Source organism: Ptiloglossa arizonensis, chromosome 1 (assembly GCF_051014685.1).
Source record: "Ptiloglossa arizonensis isolate GNS036 chromosome 1, iyPtiAriz1_principal, whole genome shotgun sequence".
Lineage (NCBI taxonomy): Eukaryota > Metazoa > Arthropoda > Insecta > Hymenoptera > Colletidae > Ptiloglossa > Ptiloglossa arizonensis.
Window position 1 is genome coordinate 12510267 of NC_135048.1, and position 26085 is coordinate 12536351.

At 43.1% G+C, this 26085-nt stretch overlaps 1 protein-coding gene across 1 annotated transcript in view; it reads right to left on the reverse strand.

Annotated features, from left to right (window-relative positions):
• Positions 1-26085, reverse strand: part of LOC143149005 (uncharacterized) — a 63523-nt gene that overhangs the window by 3661 nt on the left and 33777 nt on the right. Inside the window, exons 3-4 of the mRNA XM_076315953.1 lie at positions 4383-4679; positions 638-3730 (exon numbers count right to left, since the gene is read on the reverse strand). Coding sequence (XP_076172068.1) covers positions 638-3730; positions 4383-4679 — 3390 coding nt within the window. The remainder of the gene's footprint in view (positions 1-637; positions 3731-4382; positions 4680-26085) is intronic.

Below are 26085 nucleotides of genomic sequence, written 5' to 3' on the forward strand. Positions count from 1 at the left end.
TCGATAGCTTCAATACATACACTGTTATTCCCTCTATCTCGTGTGCCCGTTGAATAAAAGTCTCACGAGCAAACGAAACATTGATACTGTATTAATCAGAACCTCTGCTTTTTCTCTTTGCCGTACATCTTGCTTTCACCGGTGTTTAAAAATAGGTTGACTTGAAATTTTAGACGCGTGTCATTTTCTGTGTACATTCATCGCTTTAACGCTATAACTACCGACGCTGAACGTATTAACATTTCTATCAAACCGGATGCGTATCTTCGAAGTTAGACGAGGAAAAGGACAAATTGATTTACGAGTACCATTAATTGTCTATTTTGATACTTGTTCGCGAATCTTGTAGACAAAGGTCGTGGTCGTCAATAATCGAGTAATTTTAAACGGAAATTTGAAACGTTTTACATCGTTAGTTGTCCATTTTGATAATTGTTCGTGAATATTGTAGACAAAGACAGCGTTAATAATCGAGTAATTAAACGGAAGTTTGTAACGAGACAAATTGAACACTTTGGTAGTTCAAGTGTTAAAATAAATTTAACTAGCAAGCGTTTGCACGGATGAAACATCGAAGGCAATTCACGGTAGTGTATAAATAAGCTAAGAAACAAACACCCCGTACTGATTACGTTACCTTCAGCGCGTAAGCTCCGTATTTGTGTCTCCAGGGGTCGAAACGCGTTTAGCGGCAGATTTTCCAAGTAATTTCTGCTAAGATCTAACACTCGAAGCTTTTTCAAGGGTCTAAACGCCTCGCTGGAGATGGCGTTAATCCAATTCCCGTAGAGATGCAATTCCACCAGGCTAACTAAATTCTTGAACGTCACCTTCTCGACGATCCCGATCTGATTGTACGAAAGATCCAGTATCTGAAGCGATTTCAGGTCTTCGGGAAATTCTTCCAACTCTTTCAATAGATTGTGGGTCAAATTTAGATTCCTCAGGTGCTCCATACCCTGCAGCCTCTCCTTTGGCAGAATGTTCAAGCTGTTCATTCCAAGATGCAACGTCAAGAGATTGGGCAAGCTTCTGAAAGCTCCTGGCGAGATCCTCAGGATACCGTTTTGGCCCAAAAACAGGTGCAACAAAGCTGGAAATGCTTCGAAGTCCTGCGATGTGACTATGCTCAAATTGGTACCGGAAATGTGGACTTCCTGAAGGACAGGGTACATAGCTTCCAACGGAAGTTCGTGGATCCTGTTCAATGGATTTCTGGTCAGGTTCAACCAACGTAACGCAGGAAGATTTTGGCCAGACAACGCCACGGCTGGGATCTGTCTGAACTTGTTCTCGGACAGGTCCACTTTGTGCAACATCGATGAATGAGCGAAGAAATTGGCGGGAAGAGCGTTCAGGTGATTATGACTGAGGTCCACGGAGATCAAACGCGATAGGTTAGCCATGGCAAAGCCAGACATCGTTTCGATTCGATTGTGGCTGAGATCTAACTCTTTCAGGTATTTCAAACTGGCGAAGCTGGCTATGTCCACATTTGCTATCTCGTTGTGGGAGAGCGTGAGGATCTCTAGATTGAGAGCACTGGCCAGTGCAGAATACGGTATGTCCTGAAATCGGTTATGGTCCAATCGAATTTCCCAAAGAGACAACAGCCTGTCGAAAATACCCGGAGGTAGGCTACGGAGGTAGTTCCTATTGAGATGCAGGCGTGCCAAGTTTCGATTCAGCACGAAAATGATCTCCGGCAGCTGAGAAATATGTGCTTCGTCCAGCAACAGCTCTTGAAGAGACGGTAGCCCGTTCAGGTTGTGCTCGGAGATTTGGCTGAAGTTGTTACCGGACGCGGAGAGTGTGCTAAGCCCGGGGATATGCAGATTCAATAAGGCGGACGCTGCGAGAAGATTGTCGTCCAGATTGAGATTGGATAAGTTGCTCAGTCCGCGGAAAGCGCTGCTCTCGACGCTCACGATGGAACAGTTCTTCAAGTTGAGCGTCCTGATCGGTAGACCCTCTTGGAACATAGCGTCGTGCAAATTGGTCAGATGATTGTTCGCCAGATCCAGCACTTTCAGTTTCTTAAGGGCCGTCAGAGCGTAAGGGTCCAATCGTCTCAAGCCGTTGCTCTGTAGGTAGAGTTCCTCGAGTTCGTGTAATTCCGAGAATGTCCTCGCGGTGATGTGATTGAGCCTGTTCATGCTCAACTCGAGAAACTTCAGAGCCTGCATCGGTTGAAACGCGCCGTCCTCGATCCTGGATATAGAGTTGTTTGTCAAATAGAGCCTCTCCACCAGAAGCAAATCCCTGAACAGGGGCGCTTGCAGGTGCGTCAGCTTGTTGTGACCTAGCCACATGATCCTGACCGAAGCCTGTCCGCGCAGAGAATCGTTGTGCAACACCGCGAGCCCGTTGCTGTCCAGTTGAATGGACACCAACGAACTACCGCCGGAAGACGACTCGGAGGCGGACAACTGGAACACGTCGCCCAAAACAGTCAACTGATTGCCCTGCAAATTGACGTGTTGCAGGCTGTTCAAGGTCCTCAGCGCGCCAGTCTTCATATCGGTGATCGCGTTGTTCTGCAAATGAAGCTCCAACAGCGACGGAAGTGGTGAAAAAACACCGCGTTTCACCTCGGTGATGTGATTGTCTTGCAACCGTAGCTCCCTCAGTTGACGCAGTTTCAAGAATGTGCCCGGTTGAAGTTCACGGATCTTGTTCCCGTCGAGGGATAGGGAGGAGAGATTCTCGCAGTGCTCGAGAAACTCACGCGGCACCTTCTCGATATAGTTGTTGCTGAGATACAATTGGGCCAATTGCGTGAGACTGGTCAGACCCTTCCCATCGATTCTCCTGATGGCGTTTTGCTGAAGGTAAACAACCGCCAGGTTCACGCTACCGATAAACGCTTCACCAGGTATCTCTAGAATATTGTTCTCCGCTAGATAGAGTTCCCTCAGTTCGGGCAGTCTCGCAAATACCCCACCGATGTAATGAATGTGATTGTGGCTCAGCTCGATGGTGCGCAATCTTTCGTTACCCTTGAACGTGGCTATATCAAGGAAGACGATCTTGTTCTGGCTGAGATCGATCGATTCCAGATCTTTCAGCGAAACGAATGCGTCCTTGTGTACGGTCTCTATCGAGTTGTAATAAAGCGAGAGGGTGTGCAAAATTGGACAGGGCCTGAAGCAATCCTCGGCCAATTTCTCGAAGTTGTTGCTGCTCAAATCGAGGATCAACAACGATCTCAGCAGGCTGTAACCGTCGTCCGGTAGCTCCGATATCTCGTTCCAAGCGAGTCTGAGGGATGCCAGGGTCTCGAGTCTTCTCAGAGGTGCCATCGGGAAGAGTTTCAGCTTGTTCTCGGCCAGGTCCAGATCACTGAGGCTGTCCTCCAAGCCCGCGAACGCGTACTCGGAGATCTTCGATATTTGATTCCCCTTCAGTGTCAGCTTCATCAACTTCAATCCGTAAAAGCAGTACGAGGACAGGTCCTGTATCAAATTGGCCTCGAGGTCCAACGCGGCCAACTTTCGTAAATCGGCCAACGATTTCTGCGGCACCTGGGACAAACGACTGGACACAAGGGCCAACGACTCCAAACTGTCCCTCAGATTCGTGAAGGCCCCTTCGCTAATTTCACGCAGCGACGAGTGGGATATTTGTAGGTGTCTGATCTGAGAGCCGGGCGGGAAGCAGCCGTATTTCAATTCTTCGACGGTTTTGTCCAGCTCGTAAACGCTCAACGACTGCACCATTGTACCAGCTCCTGGAAACGGTCGTAAAGGGCACGGCCATTAATTTCATTAAGCCGCGATAACGCGAAGCTTAGATTTCGCTGCGTTGGCCGGCCCCCCGATGTTCACCGTGGATTTTATAGGCGACGTAAAAGATAATGAATTCTTCGAGGAGGTCTGTACTCGTCCACGTCCAAACGTCACGTACCTGATTCGGGAAGTTTCGCAACGCCTCGATGAAGTTTAGGTATTATTTACGAAGCCGTTTCACCGCTAACGAAGATCACCAATTGTTACCCTTTTAATATGCTATTCCGTTCGGAGTTTAATCGAGTACGTTCAATTTGCACGGAACGCGAACCGGTGTGCTTCCCTGATCGACAGTACGCGCTATCTCGTTAAGAACGAGAAACGTTTATCCGTGCGCGCTTTAAAGTGACCCATTAAATGTTAATTAATTTTCCATCATTCGCGTTCACGCAAACACGCGGCCGTTATCGTGATTATAATAACAATTTCACCGTTATTACCGTGTGTCCCGTGAAGCCCGCGCGGTCGTTACGTTAATAAATGAAAATTGGACGCCGCGACACCGTATCGAAAAACTTTTTCACGACGAAACTTGCATTATCCTTGCACGTCGACAGCTAGGCGTTTTCATTACGTTCAGGCTGGTCTACTCACCGCCTGCACTCAGAACACCGTTCAGAGTGGTCCTAAGGGTCTCCTCCGTGGCGCCGGCGCATTCTAGGAAGAAACCATCCTCAATATTGTAACAAGGACAGCCCGGAATGGTCTCGGGGGGTGGACACTTGGCTATTTGGGCGGTAGCGAAATTCTGTATCAGTAGAATCTGTATGATCAGCCTGAGTGCGTGTTGCGTCGCGGCCCGAGACAGTCTTCTCCATCGTTCCAGTGCACGCGTCATCGTGCCACGGCATTCGTCACTGCAACTGATCCTGATGAGGGTGGACGATCCCGCTGAAACAACAGAACGTGGGCAAAATGCGTATGAGCGAAGAGTTTCTTCTCGGTGATCATTCGATTAACGTTACTGTCTTACAAACTGATACTTATTCTCTACTTTTCAATAACCAATGGGTGAGCATTTCTCGAACAAGAATCCGGAAATCGAATTGCCACATCACCTCCAGTTTTCGAAAAACGAGAGTTTTAAAAGATTCAGGATTTTTTACGATAATGAGGTATTAGGCGGCAAGTGAAAATGTTAGAAAGTTTTAATCGATACTTAAAATTAAAGGAGAGTCTGTTAAATATGGTGGTATATGATTCATTGATTGTTTTTGGTCTTAAATAGCTACAAATTATCGTCAAAGTTTGACAAAGTGGCGATGTGTAGGTACTCTGCATTATTTTTAAGTATTTTTACGAAAAGTTTGTCATTTAACAGGGAGTTTCCAAACATGTTTGGATTCTGTAGACATTTCTGGCCGGCAGAAGTGTCTGAACGATTTACATTTCGAGCAGGTCGAGAAAATATTCGTCGGTAACGCGTGTACAGCATTTTGCCGCCATGTGGTTCGCTGCTCGCTTCGTTCGATTCGACAGGGCCGCAGCTACGATTAGCCAACATCAATGAAGGAGTTGAATGGACCATCCATTTTATATAAATAATATTGGACTTTTTTTTAATATTTCACTGTTCTGTCCTTTCTTCTCGTATACTTCTCTGGTTACCAATCACCGAACTATGATGTACTTCTTGATCAATTTTAATCAACAGAAATTACACTAGAAATTGTTGTATAATTTAACATTTAGCATTGACAGCAAAAAGTAAGAAAAAGGAAAAGAAACTGAATAAAAAAAATATATGTTAATTAAAATTGATCAAGAAGTACATCATAGATGATTGGTGTCTACAGAAATATACGAAAAAGAATAGAACATTGAAATGTTCACTTTTAGAACTTTTTTAAAAACTTCTTTAAAAAAAAAAAGTCAAACATTTACATAAAGTAGATGCTGCATTGAATATTTTCATCGGTGTTGATTACGCGTAGCTACGGCCCTGTTGAATCGAGAGAAGTGAGCAACGAGCCACATGGCGGCAAAACACTGGACACGCGTTACCGATGAATATTTTCTCGGCTTGCACGAAATGTAAGTCGTTCTGACACTTCTTCCGGACAGTTTCTTCTTCGGAAATGTCTACAGAATCCGATCGTGGGTAGAGGTTTCCTGCTAGATGAGAAACTTTTCGTAAAAATAATGCGGAGAAACTACTCACATCGCCACTGTTTTAAACTTTGACGATATGACTTTGACTTAATGTCACCGATTTAAGTCTCACCGATGTGACTTTGACTTAAACTTAAAAAGAAATTAATAAATTATATACCGCTATATTCGAGAAACTCTCCTCTATTTTTGAAGGCCAATTAGAACTTTCTAACGTTTCTACTTTTCGTGTAATGCCTCATTATTGTCGCAAATTCTGGGTTTTTACGAAAACTCGAATTTTTTGGAAACTGGGAGTGATACAGCAATTTGGTTTTCGAATTCTTATTTAAAGAATATGGTTTGCAATGATGACCCATCGGTTATTGAATGTAAAAATTCGTGTCAGAGAGTGCAACGTTTGGTGTTATAACCTATATCTAATATAGATATGTAGTATAGGTATATCGAATCTAGCGTAAGTGTTTTAGTATCTAGTATAAGTGTTACAACTTGGTTGTTGCAGCTTTTAATATCTTGTATAAGCATTGTCACCTGGGTATTACAACTTCTAGTATCCAGTGTAGATGTTGCAATCTATATCTAATATAGAATGTACATCATCGTGAAAACGATGATTATTTAAGTTAATATAAAAGTGTTCTGTATTAATACATAGCGATAAAGGCCACTACAAACTTAACAAATTTTCTAAGAAATACTTTCAAATATTGCATTAATTATAGTCTCTGAAGTGTAAATCACAATGTCTCCTTTGTCATTAATAATTACATTCTTTTGTTACTCGTTATTTTTAAACTATCAAAACGATAATTATCCTATCGGTGGAACGTGGTGACTGATTTGGAAAGGTTCGAGCAATATTTGTAAATCTGTTCATTATAATTCAACGTTTTAAATTAAAATTGTCGTTAGGAACGGTATTAATTCGCGAACGATCTATGATATATATGTATATATATATATATATATATATATATATATATATATATATATATATATATATATATATATATATATCCTGAACAGGAAAGGTTTTCGAAACGTCTTGCATTCCGTCAATTATTGCGATCGATGCAGCAATCCAGACGATAATGACCCCCCCCCCAACCCTCCCCAATCCGTAATAAAAGTACTGTCGACTTCTTTCACGATATCTTTTTTTACTTCTTTCTTATCTACCTTCGTTATCGTCATCGAAGCGAAAATATTAAGAAGATTTGAGGAACTGTCATTACGACGCCTTGGTCCTCCGTCTTTTAATTATAACGAGGCCGACGAGCGCCAGCGCAACGCGACTGCGATTTAATAATCTTCTTGTTAGCTTAATGATAACGTCAGTCCTTATCTGTTCCTTGACGTCTTCAGAAACTGCGAATCTTTACGGGGTGAGTAGCGTGGAATGTTCCAGTTTGTCACGTTGTACAGTGATCATAATTGACCCCGTCTTGGAATAATGGTAATAACGGGTACGCGTTGCGACATCAAATTATCAAAGTGGCGGGAAATGGTTCTTTGATCATTTCAGAATCGATTTCGGCCGATTTTAAGCGTGGAACGACCGATCGTTTAACCGTGGTGTTGTATCACACCCATTGATAATTAAACATTACTCGTTCGATGCAGAGTGGATCGTCAATAAAGCCGGAAGAGAGAACGGGAGTGCCGCCCCGTGATCTTAACACGCATTTCCGCTGAGCGCGCGCCGGCTCGATCCGTTGCTAATAATTTTGCAAGGAAACATCCTATCAAGAGGATCAGTTAAATAGTCACCCGCGGCGTCGTTGTCGATGATTCCTAATGAGTTCCCGTCTGTGTGGCGTCCGGCTTTGATATACCGGAAACGCACGATTCAGTCCACGCATTGCTTGTTTTCTCTTCTTTCTTCTTCTTCTTCTCGTGATTCGGTGACATTATTTCTTTCCGCGTGTGCATACAAATGATCGAACGTCTGGTCTTGATACGCACAGTTTGCATTTCGTACGGTGTCACACCGTGTCGTCGATTTCCAATTTGTAGTGTTATTTATCGAAACAATTATCGAATCTTACTTTCGAGAAACAGATTTCTCTATCAGTTATCCAACGACGATCAACTTGAAATAATTGCACTTCGTATATAGATGTATGTCTAGCTGTCAACTGAGAAAGACCTTAAGTATTCAGCGCTGGATGAAAATCGATCAGATTTGTTTAGATTAATAACTTTACACCATAGATTACGATACAAATTGCAATAGATATCTTATTTATAAAATATGGATCATTAATTAATTTACAGAAATTAATATTCATCGAAAATTCAAGTAAAAGATTGGTGTTGGTATGTGTATTGTTATAATAACATTTGGAACGTACGTAAATGTTAATAACAATTGAATGGGGGAACAAACATTCACTGAATTTGTACGCCTTTACGAATTTCGTAATATCTTGTTTATTTATCATAATTATGGATCAGAATTTCAATAGTAATTAATAATGTTCTAGAATAAATAATGGCTTAAAATATCAATTCGTTGAAACATTCTTTTCGTCGGGAAGGAACTTTTCGTTGAGATTCGACACACGTTGGCAAGTATACACATATTGATTATCAATTTACAAGTGTTCTTCACGATAATTTTTCTATCTATCAAAGTGATTGATCGAATTTCGACTCTTTTAAGCCAAGACTGGTACTTCTATGGGTATTATCTACTTTATAGGAATTAAACAAATATTAAATTAATGTACTCTGTTTTATTTATGTTTTAAAATATTTAATATATGTTTAAAAATTGACAAATTTTCTAGGAAATCCTTTCAAATATTGCATTACACTGAAGTGTAAAACATTACGATCTCCTGTGTCATTAATAATTACATTCCTTTATTACTCATTATCTTCACATTATCAAAATGATTTGATCATTAATCGTGTTTCATAACAAAAGTGTTGTTTATAACACATCCTGCCAAAAAGTATCTTAACGAATCCACCTAGTAGATTCGATACGAAACAAGATTACAAATAGTACATAATTTCGTCATAATTTACTATATATTTTTTACAAAGTAACTTGTTCGAATATTATTTAATATAATTTTTAATATCATTTGCAACCGCTCGGAGGTCTTGCTTATAATCAAAGCCATTGAAATTTGGGTCTCCGCGGTTTCAGAAACTTCGTAGAGGTTAGGTTAACGATCTTGCGTCTCTTCTCGTTCGTTAATCAGTCCACCTCGTAAATGGGGGTTCCCTTACTTCAACAGCTGCGGCGAAATAATTTCTGCTTTTCGAGGATGAGTTACCCGTTACGGACAGACCGTTGCTGTTAATGTGTCGCATAAATAGCGATCTTCCGGCGTGCAGCGCAGCCAGGACACACGGGTTTCCGTGAGAGACACATTCTGAATACAGCGATTTCCTGCAATAACAATCGCGGAATTATGTATGCCGACTGCATAGACCATGGACTCGAGCCTCATTTCGCTGCATCTGCTGCACCATCGTATGGATGATAGGTGCAACCTGCAAACCAACGATCGCTGCACGATATACCTGCAGCTATCGGTAAACCTCTCGAGATGGGAAGAGAAGTATATATATTCCGGTGTATAGCACCTTTCAACGGTAACCAATTATCCCTGATGAAGGTAGCCGGTGAAAGGAGCACTCTTCCAAAAGCACATATACCCGGAAGTCTCGTTCGGTAGCAACTGGTCGTTATACGTGATAATATCACTGATGCAGATTGAACAGAAATTGTGTCTTTTGCCCCGACCACTTGCACCGGGATCCTAATTGAGGACAAGTGCTACTGTCGACACATTGCCTTGTGGTGTCCCATTACACAAGCATATGTCCAAAGTCAGCTTCAGGAGGTAGCAAGTGTAAGATAATTGTAGCTGCAAACTTACTAATTGGTAACTTTAGACCTTAAGCTGCCAGCCAGGAGGTTTAGACCTTAATGCACCAGCCAACAAGTTTAGTTCTTAAGCTACCAGTTAGGCAACTTACCAGCCACTGAGTCCAAACCGTGAGCTAACCGCGTAGTTTAATTTATGCTTGCGTTATAAATGTCCGTTCAATGGGACACCCGAGCAGAAATTAAAAAAAAAAAAAAAGGGAAAGAACTGGCCGCTCGAAGTCTCTCTCGTTATCGATACTCGAAAATGAACTTTTCGATGGTTCGTAAAATTTACGTGTGTCCGTGTTCACGGATCTGTGCTAAGGACACCGTTAACAGCCGTAAAATGGAAATAGGGACCATACGTGGGACCACTTTTCCACGATCTGTACGCCATGTACCGCGTTTTCGACACGGTACTAACCCCTAACCACTTAGTGCGCTAAATGGCCTACCCGTGTTCTGTGGAGCTTCATGCGGTCGAAATGTAGAAAGCGGAGGGAACCATTTAAACTTCCAGCTGCTGAAAAACGGTAACCGCTTATTTCGACGTTTATGCAGCGGTCAGGCTCGGTAATCTCTTAGTTAAGTTTATACGGAGTTGTAAAATAACGATAATCACTGACTCGTGATCAAACGATTTAAACCGCGGTAGAAATCTTCTGAAACAGATTTGGAACTTTTCTTCTGAAAGGCAACGGAACTATTTCGACTGTAAAAATCTTGATACATTTTAATAATCAAACCCAGAACAATTATGACGTTTCGTGGAAAACGGATTGAGTAATATACAGAAGACGTTTATTAGAACTGATATGGTAACTCTATTCAGGGTGATTGCAACAATATTAAGAACTCCTGTTATCGGAGACACTTTTTCGTCGATCGTCGGAAACTATCTTAGACAGGTTCAAATTATTGGAAAAATCGACACGCTTACATCAGAATGAGCGTAATCTTGACCGATATTTTTCAGAGAGACATATTGTCGAAGAAAAAATTGGGTAATCGTTACTGGATATTTATCAGGGTGAGCAAGTGATCTCAATTCTCGGTGGTCGTAACAGCAACAGGAATTCTCGGTCTTGGAGACATTATAAACAGGATCGAATTATTGACAAAATCGTCACACTTGTATCAGAATGAGCGTAATCTTGACGATATTTTTCAGAGAGACACATTGTATAAGAAAAAATGGAGTAATTGTTACTGGATATTTATCAGGGTGAGCAAGTGATCTCTATCTCGGTGGTCGTAATAGCATCAAGAATTCTCGGCGTTGGAGACACACTTATCAATCGTCACACTTATATCAGAATGAGCGTAATCTTAACCGATATTTTGCACATAAACATACCGTAGAAAAAGAAATTGAGTAATCGTTACTGGATATTTATCAAGGTGAACACGTTATCTCAATTCTCGGTGGTCGTAACAGCATCAGGAATTCTCAGCGTTGGAGACATTATATCGTGGGTGCGTGGGTTTTCCGGTGGCGAGTGTATAAGTTTCTGGAGAAAGGCGGACGGTGCTGTGGTTGTAATCCTATAAAAGTCCCTCTCGCGAAAAGACGACCGCGTTTTTGCGTGCTGCGCGAGTGGCCCACAAAGCGGTCCAACTTTGTTATACTATCCCCTGTAGTGCCGACCTCGTTCCACGATCACCGGTTGTATCCGTAACGGAGAAAAAGTCAGTACAAAGGGAACACTGGAGTTTTCACGGCGAACTTGCCGTTGCTGGGTCTTACGAAACTGCCGTGACTGTTGCTCCTTTATGCATCGCAGTTTGTTCCTGTAACTGTAGACAAGACGTTAAAGGGTACGTAGCCAACGTAACTTCACGGAAGCTGCCATTTTTCTATCGGTGCTAGGTCGGGGGTCGCGTAGTTGGATCCAGAAGCGTTCCCCCGTGTAAAACTGAGGATTTCACCGCAGGAATACCCAGAGAAAGGAATAACGCCGTAGGTAACTCCGGGGAACGTTTTTTCATCGATTGTGCAACGATACCACGCGAGAAATAAGTTGTATCGAGAGTGGGTCCACGATTGGGAAAGCGTGGAACCACGAACCGCGGGTTCCGTGTGGGAAATGTCAATTTAGGGTCAGCTGCGGGGATGAACCTACGTGGAATCGCAGTTACACGAAACGAGTAAAAATAGGACGATCGGTTAGCACCTATCCTATCCAGTTACACTCGTTCGATTCGATCCACGAATAAAATAGATAATAAGAACAGTAACGGCGGTCCATTGTTTTCTAATACTTTCAGTCCATTCGAACGCTTCCGCATCCACTCGATTCTTGTCCCAGTGCACGGTTTAATCTGCTCGCCACAGTTCGTCGAAATTCCGAATAATGCGCCGTAAGATCGAGGGTCGGCACAATGCACCGGTCCGATTGAAAATTTCCAACGGAGCCTCGATGAATGCCCGTCACCGGATGCACGACCTGTCACGCGTCGAATCGACATATGTACACACATACACACGGTGCCGTACACGCCGGTGTAGAATAGGACCACACCAGGGTAAACCTTGCTCGGATGATTTTCTGTTTACCATCGGTCGAACGTTCCACTGTAACTCTCGGGGTATTTCGTGGAAATGGTGTGGGTGACCGATTAAGGTTGGATATCACTTGGGATTCGGAAAGCGTTTTCAATTTAAACATTAATCTTCGTACGACTGGCTGACGAGTGACGCTTGAATCCCCCGGAGCTATCGTTTCTTAAACGTTTCTCCATCGTCTGACTGCGAGGCAGTTCCTTTTCCACCCTATTGGGCGTTTTCTGAATTCGAACAGCGATTGTTAGTACAGTGGCTGGAAAGATTGAAACCCAGACCGGGGATGTAAAAAGAACGAAGAGATGAGGAAGTTCGTCTTCGGTCGTCTAACAGACTTATCAGTCAAGGAACACGGAGATATCCCAGCTTTCGAGTATTTTTTCCAGTTAAAAACGGGGTTGGTTCAGCGATCTCGTGGATACAGAAATACGAGTAGTTACGAGGAGAGGATGAATCTATTACTCGTATCCGATATTGAAAATTGTCCCTTGTTCCGTACACGTAGAAAAGATATAGCCCACGTTCTCGGTAGCGAGTATGGAAAATTCACAATTGAATTTCACATTTCAATTTCGAAACCGTTCGATTTATTCTGTTTTCACTGGCGTGCGTCTGACAGCGGGAAACGAAACTACTCGAACGGTACCCTGAAACAAAAGAGTACTTTTAAGTCGTATTCGTTTTGTCGGCCACGATCAACGTCCCGAATGAGCCCGAAGGAAACAAAACGAACGTCAACGCGCCCATTGAATCGAACGTGACGAAGACGAACCAACCAGGGAAGACATTTCTACAAAGAAAAAACAGTTTTTGAAAAAACTTTATTTCCAAAGCATGTGCACGAAGATGGTCGAACGCTGACCAGGTACACTACTGACCAGATGCAATACCCACGACGCGGTAAAAGTATCATTGTACGAAACATAGGCGTCGAGTGATTCGTGCACCGAAGAAACGAGATCGAGTCCAGCGAGTCGTTGCACAAAACTATAGAAAATAATTTCGACGTGCTCTCGGTTGCTCGCGATGGACGTGTATTAATTTTCCAGATGGAGGTCGTACGTACTGGAATTGAACGACTCAACAAGGTTTTTACGGCACGTGCCGCCTATTGCATTGCGAGCTGCTCGTAAACTGCACATAATTCCCGGAATACGCGACCCCAACCGGAACCACCACGTGATATGCAGATAGAGCGGTATCGTAAAACCACAGCTAGCGTACGCGGTACGCTTTACCCCTTGCCGAGACCTTTCACGAACAATTGTTCGTCTCTTCCGCTCAATACCACTGAGTGTTCTTTATTCCACTCGAAGTTAACCAACATTGGTCTCGGCCACTTAACGGAATCCTGATTCATCCGAGACACCGGAACATCGGATCGCTTCGAACGAGATTCAAATCTTCTTTCGAGCAACGAAGACGTTGTCTTCTTGTCTTCTTTCCAGATCCCTCGAACGGAACAACCAAGAGCTTTAGAACAGTATACGGCCAATCCTCGTTCGAATCAGCAATATCCAATAGTATTATATATATACCAAAGTGGAAATTACTGTTTCCAGTTTAGGGGAATCGACGAGGTAAGTGAAGATTCACTCCGAGTCTCGCGGATCAACGCGTTGTCCAAACAGTCGGGGTTACGACTGTTTCATTTCCCCTATTTGATCGAGGCAGCATTTTTTCACTTCGACGTTTCTGACCGAGCCGAATTTCCAGGGAAGGGAAGAGATCCCTAGGCCAGGCTCTCGTTGAGATCGACTTCTCGCGGATATTGCTTCTCGGTGCATCGCCTTTTAACCGGTTTACCTTGTTCTCGTAGGAGGAGGGCAAAGCCTGGATCGGCAGCCCCACAGAAGCTTCCAATTTCCGCGGCGCCTATCCTCTTTCAAACGTTTTCACTTCGAGGATCTTTCTTGGTAGTGACTCCGAAGAATCTCTGAAACTGGAGGTTCAAGTGAATTCGAGGTGTGCCGGCTCAGATTACCACCTCCCAATTTCGCCCTTCGCGACGGCTAACGGGGACAGGAATTCGCTTTGGATTCCAAGCTGCGATCGGTTCCGTTCGAGTTTTTCTTACAGACGGATTCCGTGCTACAGTGATATCGTTGCACTGGATCCCGAGGCACTTTCGAAAAGAAACTTCTGATATCTACATTGAGTATCTATCGAGTTTCCAGGCTGCCTGTTCGAAGGACCGTATTGAGCCCCAAAGTGAAGATTCCAGGCAGCTATTTGAAACATTAAGCTTACGAAGAAGGTATCTAATCTGTTCGAACAGATTAGAGATAGAAGTTGCCGCCCAGAGAACCGCGATAGTTCGTAGCTGAGCCGGGTTTCAACGTTTCGCGATCGAATTTGTTTTGGACGATGAAGACGCAAGGCATCTTAACGGTCTCGTTGGTACGAGCACTCTCGAGACAAGAACTCGGGAGAGACGAAAGACCAATCTGTCGACGATACCTTCGAGGGGTACTTAACGGTATAATTAAGTACAGTTATGGACAAACGACGCGACTGTGTGCAACTTTGAAAGTTGATCGAATAGCGATGAACCGAAACGATGAAAAAATAAGGGACAGCTTTAAGATAAATAACGGATTGTGTTCTGTCCCGGTTGCTACTAAAACCCCGGTCGGATATTTTCTTCGTAATCCGGTAAAAATTGAAAGAGTCAACTTCTATGTTTGCGGTTAATTAAAAAAGCATTTTGTTTGTAGCGTTGTTTGTAGCGTGGAGCCGGCCAACGTTTGGAATTCGTTTCAAAGTCTACGCGAGTATGAGTACTATTTGCGAGCCGGGCCGATTGAGCGAAAGACTGACAGAGTTCCCAGAGTGCACGTGCACTTAAGTAGGGGCGAGTTCACAGAGTGCAGCCGGAGTTTCAGGCGCAATAAGATAGAAATGAGTGTACGTGCGCATGCATGATCGAAAAGGCCGGAGCTACAGAGCAGGAGGATTAATTACGCAGAGTGCAGAGTTAAAGAGTTAGAGGACTTCAGACTTCGCCGTAGCGTACCGTAGACTATGGTCATCGAAATAAACTCGTGGAATTGAAAACTAATGTTGCCACCGAGTCGTCTTGGGGTCGAGGTAACATTGCGAAACAATGTTCTAGGTCAAAATGTCACTTAACCGCGAGGCTACGTTTAATCGCTCCGATACTTGTAAACCTTCTCGACCCTAGTTAAGTGTGTATCGTTCGTTCCAAGGATCTCTGGGTCGCTTAAGCTTATAAACCTGATTCGTATCTATAAACCTTCCACTCCGAGCCACGGTGAATCGTTCCTACGTCCGATCCGAAAGCCACGATACCTTGGATTCAAAGTATCGTGTTAATGCATCTGAACGTGGCATCGCCGTTGTTTTCGCTCCGCGACGAACGTTGCGTTTCTTTTCGCCGTGTATTTCAACGTAAACGGATCGATCCTGTCCGTTTTAATCCCGTCCGGTCGGGCAAACCGATTCCCTGTGATCAGGAATCCTTCTGTTCCAGCCGGGTACCCATTAATCGTCGATCCGAGGCGTCGACTCCCGGATTAAAGTATCTTTTTGATTCCGACAGCAGCTGTCGAACAGTATGAACCGGCCGTGGGGAATGCTGTTGCTCAAATTGGCCGAGACGAGAGGCGTCCCGGGTGCTTCTTCCGTCAGAGGACGCAACATCCGCTCGGAATACCTCGATTCAGGGGAGCCAGGACGAGTGCAAACGTGATTTGAATATTTCAGGCACCGATGCCGGCTTGGGGAGGGGATGCGGAGCAGTTTTCAGCATGGCGGACATGCCATGAATTATTTGCAGGTCCTTCGTACTTTCTGTATGTCTTTTTTTTTCCCCCCTAGCTGCTTCCTTTTGTCTCTCCGGTGTATCACCGTGCGTGATGACACAGGGCGGTTGGATGTATGCGTCGAGTTTCGTGGAAAGTGTAAGGGGGTTTAATAAAATATGTTACAGGACGTTGTAGTCCGGTTCGAGACTGCTCGATCGTGCGAACAGAGCTCAGTGGAAATTGATAAATACTCGAGGCGATGGACACCGTGAACGAACCGATCGATTGTTTCTCCCAACACTGACGAACATCGTCCAATGTTCGGTAGAATCGAATCGATTTCGTTCGCAGAGATTTTGAAAGTTAGGACCAAGCACCGCGGATGATCAGAATTCGTTGAACGTTTCCTCCCGCAAACAGCCCTTTCCGGGCGACGGGGATCATCCGGAAGAAGCGTGCCCTCTTGAAACGGTCCTAGCGACGTTCCAACGGGGTTGAATATTGAATACGTTCATCAAGCCAGGAGCGTAAGTTCCGGGGAGGGTAGGTCGGCCACAGCGGAAACAAATGCCAGATATTCCGGTGGAAAGTGGGAGCGGTCGATCAACGAAAAGTCTAGGGATGGACGAGGCGAGGGTGGAAACGACCGGTCCGCCGGATTCCGCGAGTATTGGCACATACGTAACCTCCTTTCGGTCTCGTTTCCGGAAATCGCTGATCTTCGAACGAGCGTTCCATCGAACGTCCCTTACCGTACCCGCTGCCTCCTTACGTGGAATAGTTTCGCCGTGCTTTCGTGCGATAGCTCTCGAGAATTTACTACCCTCGTCGTACGTGCAGTAACTTAAGGGTAAGAACGGGGACGGCGGAGGGTCGGGCAGGAAACACACTTGGCGGCCCGACGATTTAAAGTTCGCCCGATTCGAGAGTTACTTCGTCTCCCCTCTTTCCCACGATCGCTCGGATACGTTCCTCTCTTTGACGACCGGTTGGATTTCTACTCCGAGATGAGAACCGTGACACGGTCGATTGTTGGAAACTGGTTCAGCGAAACTAGGTACCCGGGAGCACGAAAGAGGATTTTTGGTAGGAACGATGTCCAGTTTAATTGTTCGTCTTTGAGAATCTTGCCGACGCTAGGCGTGTCTAGCTTTAATACTCCAATCTACCAGTCGAGGTGAATGTTCCCAAGATCCTAGGATCTGCTAAAGCTAATGTCACCGGTACTGCCGAGTCAGAAGTAGACATATATGTCTGTTATGCTCCATGACATCTACCAATCATGTGTCTGTGAATCTCGCGAAGTATCTTCAGCTGATAATTTCTTTCTTTTGATCTATTTGCAGTTTTTACACTTTCATTCACAACTATTCGTCTTTGGGAATCTTGCCAACGCTAGGCTTGTCTAGCTTTAATACTCCAATCTACCAGTCGAGGTGAATGTTCTCAAGATTCTCGGATCTGTTAAAGCTAATGTCACCGGTGCTGCCGAGTCAGAAGTAGACATATATGTCTGTTATGCTCGATGACATCTAACGACCACGTCTCTGTGAATCTCGCGAAGTATCTTCAGCTAATTATTTCTTTCCTTACATTATGGTTTAATCGATTGTCTATTGCAATTTTGACACCTTCGTTCTTAACTGTTCATCTTTGGGAATCTTGCTATCTCTAGCCATGTCTAGTTTTAATATGTCTAATCTACGAGTCGAGGATAATGTTCCCAAGGTCATCGAATCTACTAAAGCTAATGTCAGAAGGACATAAGTTACTATTTCAGAAGGTACTACCGAGTCAGAGTAGCTACAGATGTCTATTACCCTCCATGACATCTAACGATCACGTCTTTGTGAATCTCACGAAGTATTCTCTACTGATTATTTCTTTCCTTAGATCATGGTTTGGTCGATTGTCTACTGCAGTTTTTACAACTTCATTCCTAACTGTTCATCTTTGGGAATCTTCCTATCACTAAACATCCCTAGTTTTAATACTCGAATCTACCAGTTGAGGATAATGTTCCCAAGATCATCGAATCTACTAAAGCTAATATCAAAAAGACATACTGGTCAGAAGGTACTACCGAGTCAGGAGTAGCTACAGATGTCTATTACCCTCCATGACATCTAACGATCACGTCTCTGTGAATCTCGCGAAGTATCTTCCACTGATTATTTCTTTCCCTTCGATCTATTTGCAGTTTTTACACCTTCGTGTCTATCGTTGCTCCCTTTCACACCACAGCCTCGAAGACTCCGAGCGAGTAATACTGATCGATTTGCGGCGAACGACGCGACAACCGCAATCGATCAAACCACGATGTACGCAGACGACGTGTACCGCGCCTCTAAAAATCAGCAGAAGCGTCAAACTACGTCGATTCGCGGCTAGGTTCAGACTTTCCGGGGTAAACGGTGGTTATTCGACCGAGGAAACGGTCGAATGACTCTCGTTCTCTGATAAATTCTCAGAAGTTTAAAGGATACTGTAATAGATTCCAGCTATATATCTCCTTTGAACGTCGGTTGTCCGTCGGTATGGGGTGGCGTTACCGAAAGCCAAAGGGCAATTTCCTGACCCAGACATTTCGAACAGTCGAACAATTTTTTCGAGGATTTAGTTCAATCACATTTGACGACTATCCTTTACGAGGTACTCGAACTTATCAGAGACCCGTGCAAAATATAATCAGACTCTGCAGACACTAGGTATTGTTTAGATCAAACACAAACCTGGTAAGATCCTGAAAAATTACTTGTCCTTCGTCATAGTATCTCAAGAGACTGTAGTATTGATCAGAAATCCTTGGATTTATTATAAGTAGCTTTATCAATCACTCCTCTTACCTACCTTCATCGACTTATCCATCAAACCCTTTCTTCTTCGTTATAGTTCTTCTATTAAAGAGGATTCAATCCAGGAGAAAAATACGTAGAAGCCTACAAAATGACTCGTTTTTATTCACAGCATCACGGAATGTTATCATGTTTATTAAATACAAATGGAATGACTTAGAATTTAACAAAAACCTAACCAAATCCTAAACAACTACTTATCCTCCATCGTAGCATCGCAAAAGACCAACACTTATTAAAAATCCTTAGATTTAGTGTAACTAGCCTGATCAGTCATTCCTTTTATCTACCTTCCTCAGCACATCCACCGAATCTTTTTTTCTTCGTTACAGTTCTCCTATTACCGATGCAATCCAGGCGAAAAATACGTAGAACCCTATAAAATGGCTCACCCTTCTCCACAACATCACCTAGGATTGTCACGTTTATTAAATACAAATGGAACAACTTAGAATTTAACGAAAACCTAACCAAATCCTAAATAACTACTTGCCCTGCATCGTAGCATCGCAGAAGACCAACACTTATTAAAAATCCTTAGATTTTTAACTAACCTCATCAGTCATTCTCCTTATCTACCTTCCTCAACATATTTAACAAACCCTTTCTTCTTCGTTACAGTTCTTCTATTACCGATGCAATCCAGGCGAAAAATATGTAAAACCCTATAAAATGGCTTATCCTCCTCCACAGCATCACGTAGAATTGTCTCGTTTATTAAATACAAATAGAATGTCTTAGAACTTAACAAAATCCTAAACAACTACTTGCCCTCCATCGTAGCATCGCAAAAGACCAACACTTATTAAAAATCCTTAGATTTAGTGTAACTAGCCTCATCAGTCATTCCCTTTACCTACCTTCCTCAGCACATCCACCGAATCCTTTCTTCTTCGTTACAGTTCTCCTATTACCGATGCAATCCAGGCGAAAAATACGTAGAACCCTATAAAATGGCTGGCCCTTGTTCGCAGCATCACGGAGGACCGTCACGTTTATTACAAACGGAATCCGACTTCGTCCTGGTTAGTCGTCCGTCGACGCCAAGGGGTCGAGTTCGTTTCAGAGTTGCTTTTTCTTCGTCTTGCACTTCGTTCTGTCTTCACGGCGAGACGCGGAGGGGTCAGAGGGGCGTAGGGGAGGGGGATAAAGAATCCCCGCGGACGGGTTAAAGTATGGCGTAGTACAAAGAGCCGGGGCAGCTCAGCACTTTCAAAGAAATATCGTCTGGGAGATAGGAAGGGCCGCTGAAGAACCATGGCGAGAGGGCCGCTGAAGGAGAAACATCGATAGAGGGAGATAGTGAACGCGTGTAGCGACGGCCGGATGCGAATAAAAGAATGACTGAATATCGATTCGGTGGCGCGCATCCACGCCTAACCCGTTTTAAGTCTTCCTCGTGCCCGGGCAGCTCTCTATGCTTCTCGCGCGGATGCAATTCCGTTGCTCGTTTATCCTCCGTGGACAGTTTAATCGATTCCCCATGGTTTTAATCGGCGCCCCGTTGTTTATTCCTGCGAGACAGCCGACGATTTCTACTTCAGAATACGTGACGAACCGTGAGGAGAGCCCGGTTCCTCCCAGGGAGAACGAAAACCGATGGATTATAGAACTGGAACTTGAACCAAATCCTTTTGTTTGCCGAACGGCTGCTCCGACACTCGAACGGACCAAGTGTCTTCGGATTTAATACCCTTAAATCCTAATCTTGATCCTCATTGGTAACGTCGAGTTGCTCGGACTCTGTTGATCAGCTCGCGCGCGACCTTCCTTCCCGATCATCGAATCACTTTTCGGTACGTCTTGGACGATTCGGTGTCACGAACTTGGATCTTATCCTCGCGGATAATTTTCAAATCAGAAAGCGTTGCGAAGAGATCGAATCTGATCGAAGCGCGGCAATGGAGGAAAAGAAAAGTTCTCTTTTTATTAAATCCCAGCGAGGTGCAACCGCGTCTGGTTGGCTAAGTTCGAACGGAGAATTTTATTAAAATTCACCGAACGATCGTCGAATCGTAATGCACCTAGCAGGCAGATGGACCGACATGGCTCGATCTGCATGCGGCTTTCTGGGTTTGCGCGCCAAAATATGCCAAAGGGAGACGCGGATTCTGACAAAAAGAAAAGTAACGTACGTTCGATTCTTTTGGAAAAGAGCAATCTGGGAAACGATGTTGCCTACGTTCGTGTCTCCATTTGGGCCGCATCGTGCGAGAATACGATGGAATAAATTTTCACCGCGAGCACATCCCTCGCAAAATATATATAATATTTCATTTGGGAATTTATTATAATTTTCCAATACGCGCGCAATGTCAGATTCCAAAGGGTGGAAATAAAGCGAGAAATGTAAAGTACGATTTAAATCTTACGAGAGATTTCCTTTCCGAGAATATCGAATTTGAATAAAATTTGTCCACGCGGACGCTTCTAAATACAACGAGTCTCGATACGCGAATATTTGTTTCGTTCGTGGTTTGTGTACAATAATACTTTTGTTTACGAATTACAACTTCTCCGTACAGTGTAACGAGAGACATCGATGGATACTATTTCAATAACACACAATTTCCTCGGGAACGAAGCTTCCTACGAAAGAAACGTTATTCCACGTTCTCCGTTCGTTTTTGCAAGTAAAATCACCTTCTGTTTCGATCGTGCCACGGTACACCTTTTTTCTTTCTTTTTTTTTTTTTTGCCTGGCGCACGAATCCAAACTTTTCAACCTGGTGCAACAATGAAGATGTAAAAATTCCAAGAACATGGAAATTAAGATCGTAGGAGCGTCTAGGTCTCGCGATTCGACCCGGCAGCACTTGTTAAACAAGCTGGAAGCGTGTACGTAACTAGCTATATAAATTAGTTGCTGCTTGGAAAGTTCGTCCTGGGTCCTGGATCATAACGGACGGCGCTTTAAAAGTTTCGTACCAAAGTTTCCATATAAATTAGACCAAGTTCGCCGTAAACAAGATGCAACGGCCTTTTCCTCGCTCGTTGGAACAATCGAGGGAAATATTTATCGTCGGGTAGCGAACGCCAAATAGCGACGATCACGGGGTTTTACGGCATTTTTGTTGCACATCGAGCCCCTACGGGGGTAAAAGTGGATAGCCTGGGAAACGGACGATTTCGCTTAGCTCGAAACTCTTACGTATTGCTGATCAAACAGTCGTATACCTTGTCGCAGCCTCCTCGCGGCTCTTATTCCGATCCATTTCCTTCGAAACGATCGTACGATCTCCGAGGTAAAGTTATCCTCGATTTAAAATTCAGCCGAAGAAGACGATCGATAAACCTCGAGGATTCGATTAATCGTGTCTTCGTTATTTACGTGTTTATTTATTAAACGTTGGACGATCAAATACGGTCTACGCGAACTATCGAGGTATAAAAATAACAATGTGTATTGCGATCGAGTTAATGGAAATGAAGAAAAAAAGTGAAGGGAGACGGAGAAGTTGAATTTAGTGAAATGGAGCCTGAGAAGCAGACTCGAGGATTTGTAAAGTGTGGTTAACAGTTGTATAAGGCGTTTGAAAACGAAAGAGATCGAAAAGTCCTTTACAATTTTGAATTCTGAGGCTTCGTTTTCCAGATATAGACAGTTAGAATTTACCGATGCTAGTCTTCGCACGCGCCATTTTACATTCCCGGTCAGCTGACCGCACGACCGCGCATGCGCGCATTCACGCACGAGACGCGTACCTTGAAGTTAATTGAGCGAAAATTTGAATCCATCAATCTCGACAACTAAGCCTCAAATTGCAAAGCGTTAATGAATTTCTCGATTTCTCTTCGCACGAGGAATGCGCACGTTTCGATTCGTTTCATATTTTGAAAGTACCGTATACAAATTATGTGTCCAAATTACGATATCTGGATAATTTAGGTTAGATTCGAGGGGATTTTTCAAGAACATAAAACTTGATTTTCTCGAGCGAGTTTTAAGAAGTGATCCTCGAGTACGGTCGAGTTACAACGTTCGTTGCAAACATTGAAATTTAAACGGAGAAAGTAATTGAGAAAGAAAAGGCAAAAAAAAATGAGCGCAAAATGTCAGAAAGAGAAACAGTGCTTTCGCAGGGACTGGTTCGCAGAGAACTGCTCAATATTCGCCATCACCGAGAAACGAGCAAAATGGTGTCGAATTTTTCACGTGCGAGGAATATCAAGTTACATCTGGAAACTAATTTCTGTTTCGCTGCGCAGTGGATCTTCGTTTTTCGTTTCAATTTGTAATGGGAGGAAAAAGAGACTAACCTCGTCTGAACGTACTCTAACAGCGACAAAAGAACATCGGTCGGTGCTATTTCGGAGAATTAACAAGCCATTTCGTCGCGTTTCCAGGTAAAAGGAGTACAGACAGGAACGCAGGGAATGCACGAAACAACGGAAATAGCCTTGACACGGTGAAAGGTTGCAAATTTATCTGCTGGCTTGCCGCTTTCGAGGTCTAATTGCACTGTTGCTGAGCGCGACCCGAGACTCCTTGAAACGTCGTGAATTTCTCCGTTCCCTGAGTTTAAATTGCAGCAGCGTGAGGTTCAAAATGTGATGAAAGCTTCGAATAATTTAGAACGTTACTGACGAGACCGGACGAACTTCGAAGTCTTGAGTAATTTCAAAGGAGTTCGGTGACAAATCTAGAAATAGTATAATCGTATTTCGGACTTCGTAATTCGTCTTACCGAACGGATCGTACTTATACCAAGCATTCCCATTTCATAAATCAAAAGTGAGCCCTTCTCGTCCCACGAAAAGGGTTTCGAGAGAGACACCAGGAAACGAGTGGTACACTTATGCAACCGGCCAACGAACGTCCGTGCAGCAGACGCGGGGGATATTATTTTTAATTAACCGTTTCCCTCGAGTACGCTCGTTATCGTTTCCATGGTGTCGTTAATCCAAACTAGCGCGGCGCTATTGGAAATCCGGCAAGCATAATGTTATTATCGACGCTTTTATAATTAGAATTCAGGGGTTTCGTTTGGTCGTTCGGGCGGACATTTTTCACTGTATTCCTCTCCCGTTTTTCCATCGAGGCCTTCGACCGGTCTGTTTAATTTCTTTCACCTTTGACTTTGCGCACCCTAACCGATCACCCTAACCATCTACATATATCCACCGTCACCTAATTTGTAAAGAGAGTTGGGGTACTTCTCTTGACGTGGCTGGTTTAGATATTCTTAATATGATTACAAGGGGAAGTGGAGTTCTTTGAACGTGACGAAAATAAATGCTGAAAGTAAACGTGTCGTGAAAAATGGGGCTGGAAGAAACAAATACAAGGGATGAGTCGAGTTCACGAGGTCAGAGGTAGGGCTCGAATATTCGGACAGCTTGAAATTCGAACCGAGTCGAGACTCGGGTTTCAATGCGATGCTGGAACTCGAAAAAATCTTAGGTACAGTGACGTGTTTACAGTGAAACAGTAAACGAGCAGCGACGCTTTCAAACTCGCGCAAACGCGGTTGCGAATATCACGTGTAGGCAGAGTTCATTGGCGTAGGAGCAATAGTTTTGTGCAAATATTTCAGAAACTAAAGCTAACTGGTAATTTTTTTCAAAAGAAAAAGTTGTTCAAAATATGCACCTTTATAACGTAATTCAAAATCGTAAAAATAGGCGAGGTCGCAGCTTTTCAACATGTTAGTCCAAATTTTCATCGCGATAATATCGCAGTGATGTTTAATCGCACAACCTTCGTGTTGTAAATAGTTTATTTTTGTATATGTTTTTTAAACGCGTATAAAAAATTCTTAGTCCCGTATAGTTTGAAAATTTAGAAAGTCACGAAAGAATTAAAATTGAAATAAAAAAAAGACTGTAATTAGCGAACGTGAACCAACATAGCTGGTATAATATTAAAGGAATGAATAAAATATAAATATGATAATAATAATATAATGAATATTAACAGTTTCTTTTGGAAAAAGAATGGATCGCAAAGTTTAAGATATTAGCTTGTAAATAAGACTATTAAACACTTATGATAAATATTTTTAAATATGGAGAATTTATTAAGTGGTTGCTTTAAAAGTAATTATATAATACGTAATGAAATAAAATGAGTGTAAGAAATTAACACTATAACTATCAAAGAGGTCAATTTGACTTGTTTCAAACTTTTTTTTAAAAATTATTTAATTATTAACAATGTCTTTGCCTACAATATCCATGTATGCAACTACCAAAGTAGTTCTAAATACTTCTAAATTAATTTGCCCTTTCCCCATTTAACTTCGAAGATACGTAGATATGTAGTCTGAAACAAATAATAAATCATAATCGGAAGTTCTAGTGTTAAGAAATGTTAACGCTATAATTATCTACAGACTCCGATACATTAAGGTATACCTCGCTACAGAAAAATGAATTGGTAAAAGAGGAATTTATGAAACTGATCACACGTATAAAAGAAAAAAGAAGTCATAATATCTTTAGAAACTATGCTATAGAACTTAAAGTAAGTTTCTTTGTCAAAGCAGTTGGAACCAGTTATTTCGTCCGATTGTTGAATCTAGTGTTTGTATAAAGTACAAAATGTTTACCGCATTGGAAACCTGATTCGTTGTTCCGCTGACTGAATGCATCTACTATAGAAAGAACAAAGTCGCGTGTCCATCCCCTTGCGGTCCGCTGGCTGGAAGAACCGTCTCGAGTTTCTAATGGTTACATTCCAAGATACGGTTCATCTCTCTCCAGCAGGGTGCAGGTCAGCTATCTCGCTCCAAACAAACGCTCAGTAGACACTGAAAGTATCAACGACCGTGCCACGCAGCAGACACAGGTTCTCATCCGATTATCAAAGTTAAACTACGACCTCTGTTCTTTCTCTGTTCAGCCGCGACGAACTTTGCCTCTACACAGTGGCGTAGGTAACGTTTACATCAAGGGGGACCGGAATAATAATATAACGAACAGTAACAGTTCCTTTTGGAAAAAAGAATGGATCGCAAAGTTTAAGATATTGGCTTACATTAAATAACGTCGTTTTCTTACATTAAATTCAAATAAATAAATTTTTAACAAGTTTTTACTTTTCATCCATTATGTAATCACCCTTGTTATCGACAACCTTTCGCCATCCAGTATGCAAATTTTCAAC